We start from the raw sequence: 20,839 nt of genomic DNA, 5'->3' as shown, positions 1-20,839 counted from the left end.
TTCTTCTGCATAGCCAGTCTTTTTGACATAGTGCACTGCCTGGTGATCATTACAAAAAAATGGCAGTCTTGAGCTATTAATATAAGCCAATTCTCTGATTAGCCGTCTTTTTATTTCCTGCCCCCTTGGCGTTCGCTCATTTTTTCAAACGTTTCTGCACATAAGGGTACTTGCTTGGGGCAGTTGGTATATATTGATTGTTACGTTATTGCGCACCACTTTGAGGACGAAGACTGAACCACATGAACACAAACACAAACTTACAGTTGTAAGTTTAACTGGAGTTGTAAGTTTGCGCTTGTGTTCGTGTGGTTCAGTCTTCGTCCTCAAACTGGTGCGCAATAACGTAACAATGAGTTCCTGCACAGTCGATTGATTCCCTCTTAGTCAATCTGATGATTGACGTGCTTCCTGCATAACACACCGTTATGTGTAGTTTTCTTGAGATTGTTAATAATTAGTTTCTGTGTTGTCTCAATGCGAGATCTCCCATTCGTACAGGCCAAATTCGCTAAACATTTAGTAGCTTACGATGATACATGCGTAGTACCAAAATGCGCACCTCCAATGCGTGCTTCGTACGCCACGCCAACTCCGCAGTTCCGGTTGTTGGCAGTCATGGCGATCTCTCCGGCACAGCGCGTTCCATGGCTGCGGAGGAATCACATATACCGTTATCGATTCTATCATCGTTGGTGTTTTATGCAGGCATTGAAAAAAAAAAAAGAAACGCCCCAGTTTCACCCATTATGAAATCTGCGGAAATAGCGGAGATGCGGTTCTCCTGTTTCCCTCGTTATTTTTGTGTGGTGTTTTGTGATTTTGTGTGGGTGTCCGTGGTTAAGTTATTTGTAGAGTAGAGGTGCACGGGAAAAGGCATGCGGCAACCCTGCCACACCCGCCCCTGCTACAGTGACTTGAGGCCCTAATCCCCGCTCGAGCCGCGTTTCCTCATTTCCCCGTTTCAGTGTGCGGCTACCGCTTCGTCTGCGACCGAGGCAGCTACGCCATCTGTCGGTGTATCTGGGAACCGGAGCGGGATTGGCTTGGACACTTGTCGGTCGTCGGGCCCGGTCCTAGAGCAGCCCCGCCTTTAAATACTCAATTTCACTGGCTGTACTATGCGTACTTGAAAGATTGCTGTCCTTGGGTTGTGTTCGTCTGACAATAACGGTAAATTCTCAATTTATTCAGTCAGTAAACTGGGCGTAAGCGGAATAGCCGTCAAGTGTATTCATACTGCATGTATACCCGATGACCTCATAATATTTGATATAAGACCGCATCCGAAACGAACAAGTTTGTACGAGGCTTTTCCTTGTATACGTGTTGCTTATCTGGCATCTCGACTTCTCTTTTTTCTTTATGCAGTCGCAGCCTTACAAAAATCGGGACGTTCTTTGTGTGAGAACTTACTTGTTAAGGTCCTGAGGATCGTAGCGAGGGAAGGGGTCGCGGTCGTCGTCATTGAAGTCGTAGCTGGCCTCGGGTGCCTGTGTCACAACCACGACACTTTCCAGTCGCCCATCATGGCGCCAAAATAGAAACTCTCACTCACGTAGTTTTGCACCAGATCCGTGTGGTTCCACTCCAGTCCTGCATGACTCGCGTTCGAACCGTAAGCAGGAAACAGGGATGGGTAATGTCATCGAGTGATCATACCAACTAGTTAATTCGTAGTAGAAAAGCTAGCAGTCGTTTTTTTCTCTCTCTCTGATAAGCGCTGACAATATGCACACTCACTGCTCGAAATGTTATGGTTTATAAATAGGCTAGAATTTTCTTTTGGAACGTTGCAACACCAACGATACGCACCATAACAAACAAATGCTCAGCACTGCTCAAATTTGAGCTTGTTGGTACATACTGATACACATGAACGGGGACACAAGAAAAAGAAGACATGTGTTGCGTGTCCTCTTCTTGTGTCCCTGTTCATTTTTCGTCGTCATACAAATGCTATGTAAACGAGTAATTCAGGAAAAGTAGTAACATCAGCTAGGCTTCTAAATCAGCCACTGTACGATCAGTTCTGTTAGGTGCGAGCGCGCAATGACGGTAACGGCGATACCGGTGGCACCACAGAGCAATATATCATAGCATGGCAGTTGTTCATCGTGCGCAGGCAGGTGTGAACCAACACGAAGCGTTGGTTCTCGTCTACCTGCGTTGTTCACGCCAGCGTTGGGACTGCAACGACTGTTCATGGTCATCGAGTGATATCTGTTAATGCTTGGTCTGTGGACGGGTAACACTGCTTACTTGGTAATTGAATGCCTGTTGCAATGTATACACAACCGATGATTCTTATGAACATTTCTTTCTGTAGTTGTCAAATACGTTACTGTAGCTATCGACGCTTCGCCTTTCGGTCGAAATCGCAACTTTAAAAAAAAATAACGACCGACTCTTTGAAGTAGAGGCTAACTTCTTGGATCCCGGGTTTTTCTGCGGTAATAGAGCATTTTAGTTTGACGTTCTTACGTTCCGCTCAGCAGCTAAGCGGAGCGGGGGCGCGAGTGTGCATGCGTCCTCCGCTTAGCCGTAAGCCCGTTCCCGCTAGCGAGGGGCGTCGATGTGCGCGCCCTCCCTGACGCGTGCGTCGACTTCCCGCATATTCTAAGATGGCTGCCTCCAGTGCTCAACGTGCTTCCCACGTGCACGGCCGCTTCACGTTCGTCTGCGCAGCGGAAGCCGCGAAAGGGCTTGGGATTAGACGGACATTTGTACTTACTTCGAGTAGCCGAATTAAGGAAAGTGACGCGAACTAGACAAGACGGCACAGATGACGAAAACATCGCTGCCGTGTTGGCGCCCAAACTGATTGCAGTGGATCTCGAATGCTACAGCGCTGACTGTACGTGACTATATTGAAGTCGACGCTTTATTTTTTTCCCTGAAATGGGCCGGTAACGCATGCGCACGTGTGAATACTGCGTGAACAAGTGAGTAATACAGATTTGTGTTACTTTGTAAAAGTGACAAAACTGTTTTTCATTTTTAACGAGGCTGAATTTGGCCAGAGGGCGTTGCAACTGCGAAAGATCTGCTCGGCAGCGGAGAACGGATAACTAAAACCAAAAAGTCGACCGCCGCTCCGCTACTGCTAAGCGGGCCAACTCGGAGCGGAGCGGAGCGTAAAAACGTCAAACTAAAATGCTCTAATGTCTCGTCTTTCCAAATCGTTCGATTCCGACGGAATACAATTCCTGTAAAGCGTGCACCAGTGGAAGCCTCTGTGCTTAAGGAGAAGACAGCTTTCGCGGGCTACATATTGGTGTGCACGTTTGTTGACAGGGGCATAACGCGGGCTAAGCGCCCGTGTTAATAAATACGAAGTTTATTTGTGCAGTCGTAAAGGATTGTACTTGTAGCACCACATCGGGTAGGCTGCACTCCAGCAAACATGCAGCAATACAATTTGCACGGCAACACATATCGTATTGACACCATTCGCCTGAGCAGAGATAATGTATAGTTATTAATTAGTTAGCTCATTAATTATGTAATTAAGGTAATCTCGTTTGATTATATCTGCTTCTTTCAACCATTCACAGGATTGTTAATTTCAAGTCATTTAGGCGTCATTTTAGTATCATATCTTTCTGCCTTTTGTCGTGTTACACTTTTTTTCAGTAAACAGAATAGATGGTGTTTGAAGAGAGATGAATGAAAAGTTACGAGACTGCCAGCATAACCTTTCAAACCTTTGTTTGTTAGCGCTTGAATACAGATAGAGGTTTTTCACCGACGATTAATACTACAACTTCTTGACCACTCCGTATAGATTATTTTGATATATAGTCCATAACTTTCGCTTATTATTTTATTCAGTAAAGCAGATTTAATGCAGGTTTTGTTACCTTAATGGCAAGATTGCGGCTTAGAGAAAGACTGGTAAAACTAAACAAAACGAACAACTTATGGTTTTGCGGCTTTTTATTAATAGATGATTGGACGAAATTTGCTCGCTGTGTTCATGCATCTTGTATATAAAAAATAGCTGATCTGGACTTCGCGGCGCACACGCATTCTAATTAGTGATTCGGCCCCGCGCTTCGGAATCCGGAACCTGTATTATTTCTCCAGTTCAGCAAGCATTCCGTAGTCCTGCTACAAAAAGAAGAAAAAAAGCTCGGTAGTGGTATAAACATTATTACTGTATACTTAATTTTCATTTTTTCTTCATAGGATCACACAATTAATATACGGCAATAAATCTCATCCGCACTAGAAGAGAGGAGGGTGGAAAAATTGAATCCAATATCGTAACCTTTTAGGACCAAGATTGCTTTGAGGATTGTGTTTCATGGAACTGATTAATCCGGATGGAATACGCGATGCGTCCACGAAAAAAAAAAGATAAAACTACGAAAAGCAACGACGTTAAGCAAGAGAGGTATATTTTACAGCGTGATGAGTCGGCCAGACTCCCACGTACGTATATCCTCACGGCACGCGCTTGTCGCAACGAGCAAACGTTAGGCTTATAACGTGAGGAACCAGGGCTGTTGCAACGACATCGACTTTGCCATGACGACAGAGCGTGAGATAGTTGCGCAACATAGTCTGATCAGGAAGAAGCTGCCCATTCCGAAACAAATCAAACTTCCGTTGCCGTGGAATCAGAATTTTGCCACTCTATTCTTTTTTTTTTTTTTTCAACAGGGATACGCCGTCACAATCATTTCCTTTCGTTTTCGGTTTACTGTACGCCATATAGTGACCTAAGTTTTCAGCGACTGAAACGCGATACTTGGGCTCCGTAGCGGTCCGCGCTTTCCGCCATGCAGGCCGAATCGCTAAGCACGATACGTATATAAGCTCTTGACGAAATGACAAATAACGCCACAAGTCATGCGCCCCGCAACTCTCCAAAATATATGGTTAACGTGCCTCTTTAAAGATAGAAGATGGCTTTTAAGGGCTCGTTTTTCTTTGTTAGACACAATATTAATGAGAACTAACAGACAATAATGCCAAGGAAAGTATAGGGGGCGTTCTTTGTAGTAATTAGAATATAAATGTGAGGAAAGTAAAGTGGACGAAAAGATATGCCGCCGGCAGGGACCGACGTTTCTTTGATATTATTGTCTGTTAGTTCTCTTTAAAGATAGTTATATATGTGAGAATAATATACGTGGGAAAAAAAGAGTCAAAGGACTCTTTTTGTTCTTAGAGTGCTTTGCAATATGCCAAGTCCCCACAGTGATGAACTTGTTATGAGCACGTGGGACGAGTAGCCGGTGGCGACTTCAGGCCTGAAGGCGTTGGCGCCGCCCTCTCGTTCCCATGGACGGCGGTGGCTAAGATTAGGTCTTCCAGTGTTATGCTGCACGTTCGTTCCCGTATAGAGGGGCAAGCAATTACTCGAGTGCGCGAATCCAAGCGGCTGGCCGCGACAACTCTGCGGGAACCTGTTACAAAACGCGCCCAGCTGCCTCCTCTGCTGGGCCCTATAACTCTGTGCCGCACAAAGGAGAATCCCATCGGCGAATGCATGCTGTTTAGGATGGGCCCTTTTGCGAAGCCGTCTGCGCTGCTTCTAGCCCGACAAGCAGACACGTTGACTGGACCGCTAGCTCTGCTCGGCGCTGCTGACTCAAGGGCGATGTTGATGACGGCTCTCGTTTCTTTATTTCCCCATTTTGCGGCGCGTTGAGGCAGACAATCTTGGTCACGTTTGGAGAGCTTGCTTGCTGGAGCTTGCCGGAGAGGCTATGTTTGGAGAGCGTCAAATAACTGCAGTCAAACTCAAACCAGCGTTCCCCACTACGGGGTGCCTCATCATCATGACGTAATGTTGACACGCAAAGTCTCAGATTTATCATTATTTTTTTTTTTCAGTTGCTCTGAAGTTGACACGAAGGTGGCAATGAAGACGCGTGCGCTGAACTGAAACTGTGTCCGTTTTTGTGAGTTAGTTCTATGGATAGTTACGTCCCTGCCTTCCACGGCAGAGACAATGCATTGTGGGAAGAAAAACGATGGTTCATAATGCCGGAAAAGATACGGCGCCCGCGTCTAGAAAAGCTCACTTTTCGAGCGTGCAGGCGTAGGCGTTGAATTGTATTCGACCTAATCTCCGTTACGAGTCTAAGTATCGTAGAAAAAAAAAACGCGGAACGCACGCTATTGGCTGCTGAGATTTCAGGCGTAAAATATACGCGTATTCAATCCGTGACTTTCGACTATAGAAGGCGCTCTGCCGCAACATAAAATAATACCTCAGCTTATTCGTCATCCAGGTTTCAGGGTGCAGTATATGAACAACTTCTGGATCGGTCACTGATACACGTGGCACCTCTACGTCCCTTTTATGCAAAGTTAATTGTCCTTTTTACAGCGTCTGATGTCTAATGGAACATCTACGCTTTGTTTGTCAACCGTTGCTTCGGTTATCGGGGCGCATTGTGTTCTACATCCTGTTTACGACACGCATTTGTCGTTACGTAAGCTCATACAATTTCATCTTAAAAACACAGCGCTTATTTAGACACGGACAGAAGAAACATCAAACGAGGACGGGCGCTGTCCTCGTTTGATGTTTCTTCTGTCCGTGTCTAAATAAGCGCTGTGTTTTTAAGATGAATCCGTACCAACGAGCTCGCATCCAAACTCTTCTAGATCATACAATTCCTTTCTTTCTTTCTTTCTTTCTTTCTTTCTTTCTTTCTTTCTTTCTTTCTTTCTTTCTTTCTTTCTTTCTTTCTTTCTTTCTTTCTTTCTTTCTTTCTTTCTTTCTTTCTTTCAAGTTCCATGAATGGCCGCCGTTCAGGTGTCAGCCGCACGAGCTAGACAGTTACAGTGCGTTCATCATTTACTGATTTCCCTCTTCCTTGCCCTCCTTCTTAACTAAACAGCCACTTACTCATATCACAAGGAATCTTGAGTTAAAGCATACCTCAAATGTATAACTGAACAGGGTGTGTTTGAGCGCAACTTGTTGGACCAGCGTTATAGTTGAGAACGGCTTGAGTTGCGCCCGTTCCTCTTTTCAAATCTCACATATATATATATATATATATATATATATATATATATATATATATATATATATATATATATATATATATATATATATATATATATATATATATATATATATATATATATATATATATATATATATATATATATATATCTGTGTGTGTGTGTGTGTGTGTGTGTATATTTATATATATATATATATATATATATATATATATATATATATATATATATATATATATATATATATATATATATATATATATATATATATATATAGGTAACCGAACCGCTCGGCGAAAAGGGGGACTCACCATCGTCCATAACGGTGACGACAATGCCCCTTCCGGTGAAGCCCATGTCCCACACCTTTGTGACCCGGTGGTCCAGCTCGGGAAGCTCTGGCGACGAGCGCGTGTCGTGCTGCACGGAAGAACGACGCTCTTAATCATCGCCAAATCTCGCCAGTGCGGCGCCGCGTGCACTCACGATGTACCACTGGCGGCTCCACAGCGGGTCGTTGAAGCGCAGCGTCTCCCAGTCCGATGGCAGGCCTCGCTTTTCTCGCGGCCTCACCATCTGCTGCTCGGCCCACACGACCTGCATCCGTTTGTCCTAGCCATTGCCCTATTTAAGCGCAATATTTCTATGCAAACACAACAGGGTGTAAGCGACCATATTGTGCATTATGCGCGCCTTGTTCTTGTTCATTCTAACTATCCATTTGCAACTTTTCCTACTCTCATTCCCCTATCCTGCGTCTTATCTATCATTCCACCTTTCTCCTTTCCCAAGTATGGGGTAGTCAACCGAACACGTGCCTGGTTAACCCGCCTTCCTCTCCCACTTGTTTCTCTCTCTCTCCCTCATCAGTGTCAGCTGGCAAACGATGACTGATTCATACATATGCACATATTCGCAGGCGCCCCTTCGCCCCAAACAAACGAAACAAGCGTCTGCACTGCACGTAAAGTGTCAAACTGCCGATACCCTGGAGTCCTCGGTCAGCCGTCTAGTGAACGTTCGTGCCGAGCGTCTGGAACGCTCAGGTTGGTCCATCTTTCGCAGCAGGTACGTGTCCTTCAGGCCTCGGAGCTGCGTACACCATTTAGAGAGACAAACAGGTCATGTATGCCGTCTACGAATGAAACCACGCAAATCTCATTCACGCCTTTCGCTTTTGGTTTAATGTACGCCATATAGTGACGTAAGTTTTCAGCGACTGAAACGTGATACCTGGGCTGCATAGCAGCCGGCGCTATCCGCCATGCAGACCGAATCGCTAAGCACTGTATACGTATTTTAATGCTTGACGAAATGACAAACAACGCGCGAGTGACATACGCCCGCTTGCACCTCTTCAAACCAAACCATTCAAAGGATGACATTTTGGCTGCAAAGGTTGTTCATTTTCGGGAGAAATTAAAAAGACGCTTCCCCCCCCCCCTTAATTTCGAGATCGAATAGCAAAGCCGGTAACCTATGTTTTTACAAAACGGATATCAAAGCAATTTTGAAATTCTTGAAAGTGATCATGAAATCATGTTCATGAAAAGTGATCAACTCTTTATATTCAGTTTTTGGTTCATATGGAATGCAATGTTTACCAGTGACTTGTTAACTTGTCGCGAGCAGGTAATGTGCCATGCGTGACGTTGTGGCTGGTACGTTCAATAACTTTCGTGTTTTTACAGCGAATCCTTAGATGGTTATAGGTTCTGGCGGATCGCGTTGCGGACAAAAAGTCGCGTAGAACGACAATTTTCGGCACCCCTCGCCCCTCTCGCCACCGCCAATGCCTGTTTCACACGTGTCGCGATATACTCGACGGAGGCACTTCTCACCAATCGCTGTGCTCCTTTGTTTCGTGACGTAGAGAACGCGCCAGCGCTGTTATGCAGAGATCGCGATAGCGCTTCCACTTCGCGGGACCGTTCCGCGAAATGCTTACCGGTCGTCTTCAGAGTCCGGCACCCATATAGGCGAACACGATCGCTCGGACACGTTTCATAACGCAGCACCACACGCGCGAGTGAGTTGTTGTGTTAGGTGCTGAAAATGGGCGGAAATTCTGTCAGTAATTAACATTGCTTGGTGAGTCGAACTTATCCGATTCGTCGATGTGTTCCATCGACCAGCCATATCTCGTGTATGTTCGCGCTAGGTAACATTGCTGTACAGAATGAGACTGTCTTTATAGGGTGGAAGAAATTTCTCTCTGGATTCGGGTCGAGGCGACCCTTACACCAGCCATCAGTTGCACGAGGGTCAACCATATGAAGGCCAGTGTCCGAAGTGCCCAGCTCCCACGTATGCAGCTAATACCCGCCACCTACATTAGACTTGAGACTTAGACCTGAGACAAAGACAGCACTTAAAAGTGCATACTTAGCAGTGCGAACTTGAAAAGTGACCAACTTAAAACTATGAACAATTTATAATGGACAACAAATTCTATTATTCTATAACTCAGTATCTGCAAGCCACACTACGACAAGGTTACGTACAACTTCGTTAATATGTTATGCGGCGTTGTAACCCAAGTTTAAAAAAAGGAGAGGGAGGATATCATATTTACGCTACTCTGTTGTCGTTTCCTTTGTTAACCAAAGGTGTAGTTTATTAGTCCAGCTTATCATCCTTTTAACGTCCCTGTATGCATTCGAGCAACGCCGACCTTTCTCCAACGAGCGAACATATTTCACCGCGCCGCGGAGGTGTTTGCGTCATCGTGGTATGGAGTTCGCAGCCTCGTCACTGCGTTGTTGAACCCTCATCAATCTTTCCGCGGCGTGCGTTCCGTAGATAATTCGATCCCAAAGCACCGTCAGCGCGATGTATCGTGCGTTGCTCTTGGTGTTTGCGTGACGCATAGATGCAGGAAAAGAGGGCATGTATTTCGGACATACTTGGCGCACATACTTGTTTACTTTTTATTTGCGCACGTTTTGCTCTGCACTTATTTGCGAGCCACCGTAGAGTTGTTATTTTCCTTTTACATCGCTGGCCTTCGAACGTGGGGCTACGTGCGTTGGTCGATATTGCAACGGGTGCTGTTGTGAAGAAAAAGATAATAAATTGAAATCGCCACTGTAGCGCCGCAGTGTTGCTAACCGCGGCACCTGCTCATAAATCAGAGTTTCGGGAAGCGCGAGCGCTATTGTGAGTCCTCTAACTCGAGCCGTTTGCCACTGTTTTGCAGATAACGCTGATTTTTCTTCTGTGTTCGGGTAACTGACGCTTACATTGTCGCGTAGCCTTTTCTAATTAGCTACAAGTTTTCTTTTCTTCCCACAAGGAGGCTGTCAATAATGTAAAGTTCAAAACTATATAGCCTCCCGACTCCACGGCTGCTTAGCAGCTGTACAGCGCTTTCTCAGGACGATGGCTTGGGAGTTCGCGGATCAACGCGAGTGTTTCTTGCCTGCTAATTATTATAATTTCTTTCTGAATAGGCTGTTTGAGCCGGCATTTCAACGCTCGGCAGTCAGGTGGATGGCAATCTTTCCTTTCGTGCTATAGGATCGGTGTATGTATACTTCACAGCGACTTATATCCATTGAGTTCTACATACAGAAAGCGAAAAGTAGAGTGAACTCGCGGCTACACTCTAAAAACAATTGCACCCTATGGGACGTCTTTTTGTCGCCCAAAGGTAATCGTAATCCATCTTGCGTGCCTTTTCTTGACTTAACGCTGAGCGCCCGGTACTTCCTGGTTGCGAACGACGTGCACGATATACCGGCGTGACATGGCACTCTTGATATACACTCAAGTGGCAAACGCCGAGTTTCCAGGAAAGTAAACGCAAGCAAGCCAGATGAGGATTATTGTTGCGGAACAAAAAAGACTCCTCAAAGGGTGCAATAAGTTTCAGAGTGTATTTGTACGCTTTTTAGAGAGAACTGGCCTGCAGAGAGATTCAACGCCTACGTGTGGGCAGCGATTTTGTATGCGGACATGCACTTTAAGAAAAGAAAGAGCGCGTGTTACCCTTTTCAGTGAGTCCTATTAACTTATTTTGAGGCGCTTGTTTCTTTGTTAGACACAACCAAATGAATCCAACAGATCATTAGGCCAGGGAAAGCATAGGGGCCATTAATTGTCGTCTTTAACTGTAGTGTGTAGTAATAATGACGTAAGTTGAAATGAATTGAAGTGGATGAAAAATCACCCTTTCCATCGGTGAGATCCGAATCCATAACCTTATAGGGTTATGCGTCCGATGCTCCACCAATCGAAGTACGACGGAAGGAGCTTCCCCGTCCACTTCGTTGGGCATTTCCGTGTGTGTAATCCCTGAGGGGTGTTAAAAGTTACCGTGTTTCTTTAAAGAGACACGCTAACTGTCTTGTGAGTCCCACGACTCAACGAAGAGAGTATAATAATTTCCAAAGAGAGTTCACGTGTCCCTCCAAAGTCAAGCTTCAGGACTCACAAAAAAAGAGTCGCACGACTCTCTTTGTTTTTTTCTTTCTTAGAGTGTAAGCGCTGTACATCCGTCCGGCCTGCAAAACACGCACGCGGCCGCGCAAACAACCGCGTGCAAAGGCGCAAGTATCGACGGGAGGTCTCAACAGCTTTTCTCTGACCCATTCCGAAGAACCCGAGCCCGAAGATCCAGAATAGGCCTCATGTATGCCTTCAGCTACGTAAGAGCCCGGTCCACCGCCCACCCGCCTGGTAGGCGGCCGTCAAGCGCAGCTGACGTGTACAGCCGATGCCGCCGCCTCTGACGTCGACAGTCTTATAAGCTCAGCTTTTGCAGAGCGCGTGGCGCAAACTGACTTCTCGAGGGGTTGAGGCCACGTGCCGATCGCTTCCGATTAGCTGTGTACTGCACCAAGGAGGATACTCGAGACGCCCAGAAAAAATAGGGCTGTTTTCATCACTTCGCATGTACGTCGCTGCGTATACTGGTTGCACTTCAGATTTTGACGAAGCGAATCGGGCGCGTTCGAATATACTCATGATGGCCAGCGCAAACAGAACACAGTACATGAAGACGAAAGAGGACAGAAAGAAAAGAAAATACAATGCTAGGAAATACAATGTACCCGAATTCAAAAAAAAAAAGAAAGAAAAAGTAAGCAAATGCATTTTACGAGATTATCCTTGTATAACCCACAGCGTGAGCTGCCGAGTCTGCGAAGCAATCCTTTATGGCACGCGTTGCATTAGGGAACAATAATAAAATTGAATTGGAACCCTTCACTTATTGAGCTTTTTGTTAGATGGCAACCGGATATTCAAGAATTCAACACGAAACATAGATTATTGATTGTATGACAGTGAAATTAAAAAAAGGGGACCCGGAGTCGTAAACGTTTTTGTTCACAAGTCCGCTATTGGCCGATCGCTTTCGCGAATAAGATGTCCAGCATCAAAAATGCAATATCACCAGTTTAAAAGTACATATGTATGTCGTGTAGCTTTTCTATCGCGAACAGTTCTATAAGAGCTTTCGCATCAAAACTTTTTTGTGGTCACCGGCCTGGATCTGTCAGTGAAAGTACAAGAATTGTCCTTTTTTTTCTATGGCGATACAGGCTTGACCACAAGACATAATGCTTGCTGTGCTTGTGTGTACTATGTGTGCGTCGTAAGGCCTGTGTTGTGTATGTATTGAACTAACGCTTAATGAGATGTATATAACACACGTATCCCTGCAAAGTCTGGTAAGAGAATGGCTGTCATTTGGAAGATGGAATAAGCGCATTATCACCAGTTTAAAAGTACATATGTACGTCGTGAAAATTAAAAAAAATATATATGAAAATGTCCAAGATTATGTTAAGTATGGTTGCATATGAAAGTACTTCTTGGGGAACACGTAGAGTTTTAATTGATATTGAGAGGAACATCTATAGATATTTAAAATAATATTCTTTTGCTCTCAAAAATGTCTCCCAACGGAGTACTCGTATATCTTGTCAAATTGTCACTGTCCGTATTGCTCAGTAAGAGGAGATATTAGATACTTTCATTCATAGCCTTAGCTGTAGGGTCACTGTGTAGCAGCACTTTGTCTTCTTTGCCGAGCAAGCCATAGCAATGCGGCACTCCAAGTCAGAATGAGCGCAACGAAACCTGAGACCAATCCGGTTTGTACTCGGCACAAAACTACCAGACATAAAGGTCGTAAATCTATATGTAGTAGATTTACCGTAGCAGAGTACCTTTTCTATTAGTTTTAACATATTAAACGTAGGAGAAACCGGTCAGATGTTTTTCTACGTTGTAACCTTCAGGCATCCCTTCAGCGATTTTCCTGTCAGAAGCTTAAAGGTCACTTGATAATGCTCAGAGGGTTGCTAGCAGATCACATTATTAATTCTTTTCTATTTATCGTAACCGTAATTTTATCAGGACAGGCTGTTGACGAAGCTCATCAGTAGATCTAAAAGGTCTGTTCCTATTCAAACAAACGAAAAAAGAATGACGTAAGTGGCTAGTCTGGCAGGGACGCACATAATTATGACCCTGCGGACAGTATAGGGTATAGCCTTGCGTTCATTCTTCGCGTTAGAAATGCTCAGCATTACTGTTCGCGTGCTTATTGAGTTTATACAGGCCAGAAAGAACGAAAGGGGACTGAATCAAAGGCTAGTTTTCTTTGTTACACGCAACTTAATGAAACCAATAGACGAGAGAGAAAGAGAGAGAAAGAGGAAAAGGAAAGGCAGGGAGGTCAACCTGGTAGTAATAACAGGTCTGCTACCCTGCACAGGGGGAGGGGAAGTAAGGGTCGGAAAGAGGACAGAGAGAGAGATAAACAAAACGCACACATGCACGCACGGACAGGGCGTTCCAATTAACGCTGTTCTGAAAAGACAACAGACAAAGAAGCCAAGCACGGTATATGGGACATTAATTGTAGTCTTTTAACTGTAGTGTAGTAATCATGATAGAAATGTGAAGACACTAAAGTGGACGAAGAGACAACTTGTCGCCGGTAGGGACCGAACCTACAACCTTCGGATAACGCGTCCGATGTTCTACCAATTGAGCTACAGCGGCGGTCGTCTTCTCGTCCACTTTATCGGGCATTTATGTGCATGCAAACCAGGGAGTGTTAACCAGCGCCGCTCGTAGCCATGGCGGCGAGTGTGGAACGCTCTTTTTTGTCCAGCTGACAGAAAAGAGTGTTCCAGTGTACAAAAAAAAAAAGGTATTCCAGTGTATGTACAAAAGAGTTCCAGCGTAAAAAGAGTGTAGACAGTGTACATTGCAAGCTAAGCACTTCCGCGCTGTATGTGTTCGTCTTCCAAGCATACAAAAAGCAGAGCGGCTCGATATCTCTGGGATCTCGTCTTTTTGCCGTTATCGCGCGGTGGCTCGGTCTTCGTCTGAATTAGTCGAATCACTCGCCCCGTAGAACATCCCGAGAGCCGCCCAATCTAAACGGGATTACAAGGCTTTCTCGGATACAACGACTTGGAACGAACGTTGCTTGTATCGGATGAAGACAGAGGCACGGGGAGGCACTATTTGCTGTGTACACCACTGGAGGCTCCTGGGCTAACACTTGTGCAGCGGTGTACTATACTGCTGTACTCCTGTTTGAGCGAATCTGAGTGGGGACGCAAAGCGAGTGGAATGGAACGTGGAAACAGTACTAACCACCTCGCTATCACAGATAGGAGCATTTCCGATCTAACGTCGCGGGTTCGATCGCAGGCCGCGGCAGCAAACGAAGCTGTAGTGAGTCCAGTGTTGGCGGTAACGCGTTACAAGAAACGGCGTTACCGGTAACGCGTTACTTTTTTCAGTAACTTAGTAACGTACTCGTTACTATTTTGGAACTGTAACGGGTAACGTACTTACGTTACCTTTTTTCGGTAACGCGAGGTGTCACGTTACTCGTTACTTTTTATTCCAATTATCTCAGGAACTTTACACAAAAATTTTTCGTCTCGTAGGAGCTACTTTCCCAGAGCTCTCCCCGACAAAGCGATCGCACACGGGGTCCTTTGTTGCGCAGGGAAGATTGCATTACCATGCTATCGAGGTTCAAGTTGTCATTGATCGTCGATGAATCGAAGCGAAATGCGGTCCTCGTAACCGTCAAAAGCGAGCTGTCGAGATTTTCTTGTCTTGCGGAGATCAAGACTCGGGGTATAGTGGCCTGCCTTAGCTCAACGATAACTTCTTCGCAAAAGCATTCTGAACAACATCGCCAACTATAGATGAACGACTGTCTTGGTACCCTTGATGTATCATTAAATCGCGCTGAGTGGGTTCAAGGAAAACCCGCGCGTTCACCAGCTTTTTCTGAAAGTGGATACAGAAGTAGGGTGATTCCACGAGAGATCGAACATGCCTGTCCGGTCGCAATTTTTGTTTTGCCTGGGTTTTTTATATGTTGTGTGGGCACATTCAAAGTGCATGGAACTAAAAATTTTATTTTCAAGAAACGCTCCCAGCGCGCCAAAAAAATATTTGAAGGTGGCGGTGCGGGCCTCCTGTTTTTGCTCACTGCACTGTTTTCGGATTTCAAGGCCGAATTTATCGCGAACTATAAACGATGTGTGAAAAAATTTTTTGCTGGTTTTAATACGCATTACTATGAATTACATCCATGCTTTTTTAATGCCGTCCTCAAAAAGAAGAAAATGTGACAAAATGGCAAACAAGGCCGAAATCAAAAAAGGGTCCTAAGTTTGAGGCGTCTTGGCGCCTTTGCTATTTTAAACAGAAACTTGAAAACAGCGTCAACTATAGAAAAGAGCCTTTGCAACATTTATACGGAAGATAATTTTCCTACGGGCAGTGCAAAAAAAGAAAAAAATAGTTAAAGAAGGAAGTTTTTTCGAAAAAGTACATTTTCAAAAAATAAAAGAAAAAAAACTCCGGTCTCAATTTTGACGACAATTTTTTATCGAAGAGCTCTTATGTCAGTGAACACACGGTTTTAATATCATATGTCCTCATTTGCTTTGTTTACGAGATATAACTGGCCAAAATGACCCTTGCTGTGTGTGCTCACTTCAGTGCGACTGATGGTTGTTATTAGCTTGCATTGTACGTAAATCGCAGTTTTAATTATTCTGCTGCAGCAAAACCTTGCTCTGGTGGCTTTCCGTCAAGAAAAATGTGTTTTCAGATTTTATTTGTGTCTAGCGTGTGCAAAAGTGGGCTGCTGTCGCCCTCTAAATGGCTAACGCGTACGCAGTTCGCAGCCTGCAACCTCGTCTACAATCATCAGAGAAAAGATGGGCGCGCCTGTTGAATATAGCAATCGCTTCTTCTTCCTGAAGAAATGCTTGATCTACCTAATCGCGGTTAGATGTAGACAGGTTTTCCTTGAGGAGCGTAAAGCAATGCTAGCAGACCTCGCAGGTGTCGCGAAGATCCTCAGCCTATATGACAGTAGCTTCTGGAGGTAGGCAACAACAAAAAGAGCAAAGAAAGAAAATTTGCGCAACGAAAATTTTCCTCAGCAATCTTCTTTTTGTGAACGCGTAAATAATCGGCCCAGAATAATAGGACCTAGCCATGGGCCGCGGGCATCGCGTGTAGTGAACAGCTATATGGACCTAGAGAAAGTCGAAGCGTTTATACTGAACGGCGCCGCACAAATTATCCCACATCTGCGCAGCTGTCATGAATGCGTTTCCAGAACTGCTCACGGTTTAACATTTTATGACCAAGGGTGTCTAAGCGCTTTGGGCTGTAATAATTAATTTGTAGGCCACACTCGTTATCAAAACCAAGGATAATTCCGTCTGGTGCCACCAATGACCTCTGCCGTTCTCGACGTGGGAAATCACTTTAGTAAAGTGCCAACAAAACATCACCAATTGGGCAGCTTCGGCCACTCATGGCTTAATCATGCCGCACCGCACGTCTTCTGGCTGTTGAAACGCTGAGGTAAAGGTCGAGATGATACAGGAAGACGTTATCTGCGACGCCGAAAGCATGTGATAGCGGGAAGTGAAATAAATGGATCGGAAATGATTGAGCTAACTTTTTACAAATGTTGTTTAGGCACAGTGTGCGTCGAATGGGGAAGTTGGTTAGAGCGTACAATGAAGGTAATGGAAGGGAAGCAAGCAGGCAGTGAGAACACAACTGCATGGCAGCGCGCCTGCTGATTGTGGCATTTAGTTACAGATTAAGTTGGCCTTCGCTGCATACAGATGCTTTATTCTGTGTGCAAGGGGAGTATTGACAACGTGACCTAAACCATGTGTTCGCGGTGTCTCGTGTGCTTCTGATTAGCGAATACTGGCGGGGTAAGTTGAAGTTATAAGCTGCAAACTGCGTACGATTTAGCCCTTTAGAGAGCAGCAGCAGCCCACCCTCGCGCACGCTAGACACAAATAAAGTTTACGAATACATTTTTCTTGACTACAAGACACCAGAGCAAAGTTTTACTGCAGGAAAATAATTAAAACTAGATTTACGTGCAATACAAGCTGATGACAACTATCAATAGCACTGAAGTGAGCACACACAGCAAGGGTAATTTTGGCCCGTTAAATCCCGTGAACAAAGCAATTGAGGACATACATATTAACACGGTGTTTTCACTGACATAAGCGCTCTTCGACAAAAAAAAATGTCGTCAAAATTGAGGCCTGAGTTTTTTTATTTTTTGAAAATGTACTTTTTTGAAAAAAACTCGCTTCTTTAACTATTTTCTTCTTATTTAGCGCTGCCTGTAGGAAAACGATCTTCCACATAAATGTTGCAAAGGCTCCTTGAAATACTTGGAAAAAAAGCATAGATGTAATTCACAGTAATGCGTATTAAAACCAACAAAAAAATTTTCGACACATCATTTATAGTTCGCGTTAAATTCGGCCGTGAAATCCGAGAACATTGCAGTGAACAAAAACACGAGGTCCGCGCCGCCACCTTCAAATATCTTTTCGGCACGCTGGGAGCGTCTCTTGGAAATAAAATTTTCGGTTCCGTGCACTTTGAATGTGCCCACATAACATATAAAAAAAGCCAGGCAAAACAAAAATATCTACCGGACAGGCATGTTCGATCTCTCGTGGAATCACCCTTTAGAGGGCGGCAGCAGCCCACTTTTGCACACGCTAGCCACAAATAAAATCTGAGAACACATTTTTCTTGACGAAAAGCCACCAGAGCAAGGTTTTGCTGCAGCAGAATAATTAAAACTGCGATTTACGTACAATGCAAGCTAATAACAACCATCAGTCGCACTGAAGTGAGCACACACAGCAAGGGTCATTTTGGCCAGTTATATCTCGTAAACAAAGCAAATGAGGACATATGATATTAAAACCGTGTGTTCGCCGACATAAGAGCTCTTCGATAAAAAATTGTCGTCAAAATTGAGACCGGAGTTTTTTTTATTTTATTTTTTGAAAATGTACTTTTTTGAAAAAACTTGCTTCGTTAACTATTTTTTTCTTTTTTTGCGCTGCCCGTGGGAAAATGATCTTCCGTATAAATGTTGCAAAGGCTCTTTTCTATAGTTGACGCTGTTTTCAAGTTTCTGTTTGCAATAGCAAAGGCGCCAAGACGCCTCAAACTAAAGACCCTTTTTTGATTTCGGCCGTGTTTGCCATTTTCTCACATTTTCTTCTTTTTGAGGACGGCATAATAAAAGCATGGATGTAATTCACAGTAATGCATATTAAAACCAACAAAACAAATTTTTGACACATCATTTATAGTTCGCGATAAATTCGGCCGTGAAATCCGAAAACATTGCAGTGAGCAGAAACAGTAGGCCCGCGCCGCCACCTTCAAATATTTTTTTGGCGCGCTGGGAGCCGTTTCTCGGAAATAAAATTTTCAGTTCCGTGTACTTTGAATGTGCCCACATAACATATAAAAAACCCAGGCAAAACAAACATTGCGACCGGACAGGCATGTTCGATCTCTCGTGGAATCACCCAGTACCACTAAGCAAGTCTTTCAAACCGATGCATCGAAGGAAGGAAGGGAGCGGGGAAAAACTGGGAGGTTAACCAGTTCATGAATGCATCGAAGTTTACGCGCAAGGGCGTGCTCCGCAGCCATTGAAACAAGACGGCAGCTGCCGGGAATACACGACTGACGAGCGGGGTCCGTGTTCTCTCTCTCTCTCACACACACACACACACACAAACACACACACACACAAACACACACACACACACACACACACACACACACACACACACACACACACACAAGCGCGCGCACGCACGCACGCACACACACGCACACGCACGCACGCACACACACGCACAAAAAAAAAGTCTTGACCTAGAATGTTGCGTAAGAGAAAGTTTCAGCCAATCCGGATGCTAGACATATATGATTAGTCAAGCCGGCTGGCCAATGACAAAGGGTACGTATGAATGATGAGTTTCGTGGTCCAGGAGCTTTTCATAAAGCTTTTCTTTCGTAAGCGCGTACTCACGTTGGCAAGGCCTAAGGTGACCAGCACAGTCGAGCTGGGCACAAGGAGTTCATCCCAGTCTTCATGTAGTCAACTGGCCTTTCTTTCAGCGTTCATTACCTCACCCGTGAGTTAGCGATGTGCCATCTGTTGATGACGGTGCAGTGATGATGTAACACATCCTGGTTCGACGTTGCCGCAGTAAGTAGCACTCATCATCGTAGTGGTCCGCTATAACTACAGAATGGCCGCCAGGAAAGCGAAGATGACAGAGATAATAGGAAAACAAGGAACTTTTGCAGATATAACTCAGAGTTATCTGTAGTTCAAGGCACAAAAGTAAATGGACATCGCTGGAAGAGGTCTGCCTTCCGCAGTGGGCATAAAGATATACCGATGATGGTCATCATTGGGGAGGCCGTCATCACTCACCGGTCCGACATTCGCGTAGCCCAGTTCGTACGCCAGTTGGTCAGCTACTTGTCGGCCACCTCGGATGCGGACAGCCCACGCGTTCAGGTAGTGGGCCTGCGTCGCCACGATAAGATGCGTCGCTGCCACCAGGAGCTGCAGTGCTGCTCGCATGCCTGCCGCAGACGTTGTGTTGCACGAGTGCGGCGGCCGCGTCCTTTTCAAGGGAGGCGGGCTCGTCGCGCGCCGCCTCCGCTCCCTTTCGGCGCCGCCTACGTGGGCGCCTATTCGCCTTACGCGCTCCATGCTCTCGCACACACGAGCTTATTTTCCTCCTCTCCCAATCCTTCATTCACATCACATCCCCAATATCAATGCCTCATTGTTCGAGGTCAGTGCGCGAAAAACCTTGCCACGCCGGGGAGTGGAATAACATGATTTGCTTGGCGTCTTAGAGAAGGACGTGTCACTTAGGAATGAGAGCATTGTTTTACATGACTGGACTGGTCAAGCTGTACTTGAGCCAGACAATATAAATGTAGCAATCACTGGCGTTCCGGGGCTGGGGGCGGGAGAGAGTGGGAAAGAGGGAGGGGGGGGGGGGCGCTCGAACCCTCGGAAAATCTACAATTTTGCATGTGTATATTCACACGCACACATACAAACGCACACACGAACACACATAAAGTATGGTTGAACAACCCCTCCTCCACCCGAAAAAAATTTCTGGCTACGCCACTGGCATCAATATCTGGGCTTTGGTTCAGTAGAAAAGGATGCATACCTTCCTTATCTCGACCTTAAATGGTAAAGATAGGTAACTCAGCATCTATATAGCCCGTTAACTTTCCTACCTGAAAAAATTGCGCATATAGGAAACATCTTAATTGATAGCAAAGAACAGTCAATAGGACGGGAAGAAACAACGGTTAAGACTGTATGATAAGAGCACGGCAGACAAGGCAGTAAACTAACAAGCAGTGGATTATCCCGGAGAATGCAACGTATATGAAACACAGGCTCAGCGCAGAAGACCAGCAAAAACGCAGTACATGCGCAGAGATAGAA

The 20,839-nt window shown here is 45.1% G+C and overlaps 1 protein-coding gene across 1 annotated transcript in view; it reads right to left on the bottom strand.

Moving 5' to 3' along the window:
* LOC119382798 (neuroendocrine convertase 1) overlaps positions 1-19,982 on the bottom strand; it is a 45,626-nt gene extending 25,644 nt beyond the window's left edge. The window contains exons 1-7 of the mRNA XM_037650654.2: positions 19,793-19,982; positions 7,981-8,085; positions 7,480-7,590; positions 7,305-7,413; positions 1,559-1,596; positions 1,417-1,493; positions 563-651 (exon numbers count right to left, since the gene is read on the bottom strand). Of these exons, the coding sequence (XP_037506582.1) occupies positions 563-651; positions 1,417-1,493; positions 1,559-1,596; positions 7,305-7,413; positions 7,480-7,590; positions 7,981-8,085; positions 19,793-19,945 (682 nt within the window). The 5' untranslated portion in view covers positions 19,946-19,982. The remainder of the gene's footprint in view (positions 1-562; positions 652-1,416; positions 1,494-1,558; positions 1,597-7,304; positions 7,414-7,479; positions 7,591-7,980; positions 8,086-19,792) is intronic.
* Between the last annotated feature and the right edge of the window lie 857 nt (positions 19,983-20,839).

The sequence above is a fragment of the Rhipicephalus sanguineus genome, chromosome 2 (assembly GCF_013339695.2).
Source record: "Rhipicephalus sanguineus isolate Rsan-2018 chromosome 2, BIME_Rsan_1.4, whole genome shotgun sequence".
Classification (NCBI taxonomy): Eukaryota; Metazoa; Arthropoda; class Arachnida; order Ixodida; family Ixodidae; genus Rhipicephalus; species Rhipicephalus sanguineus.
Note: the sequence above shows the minus strand (reverse complement) of the source record. Positions and strands in the feature narration are given on the sequence as shown.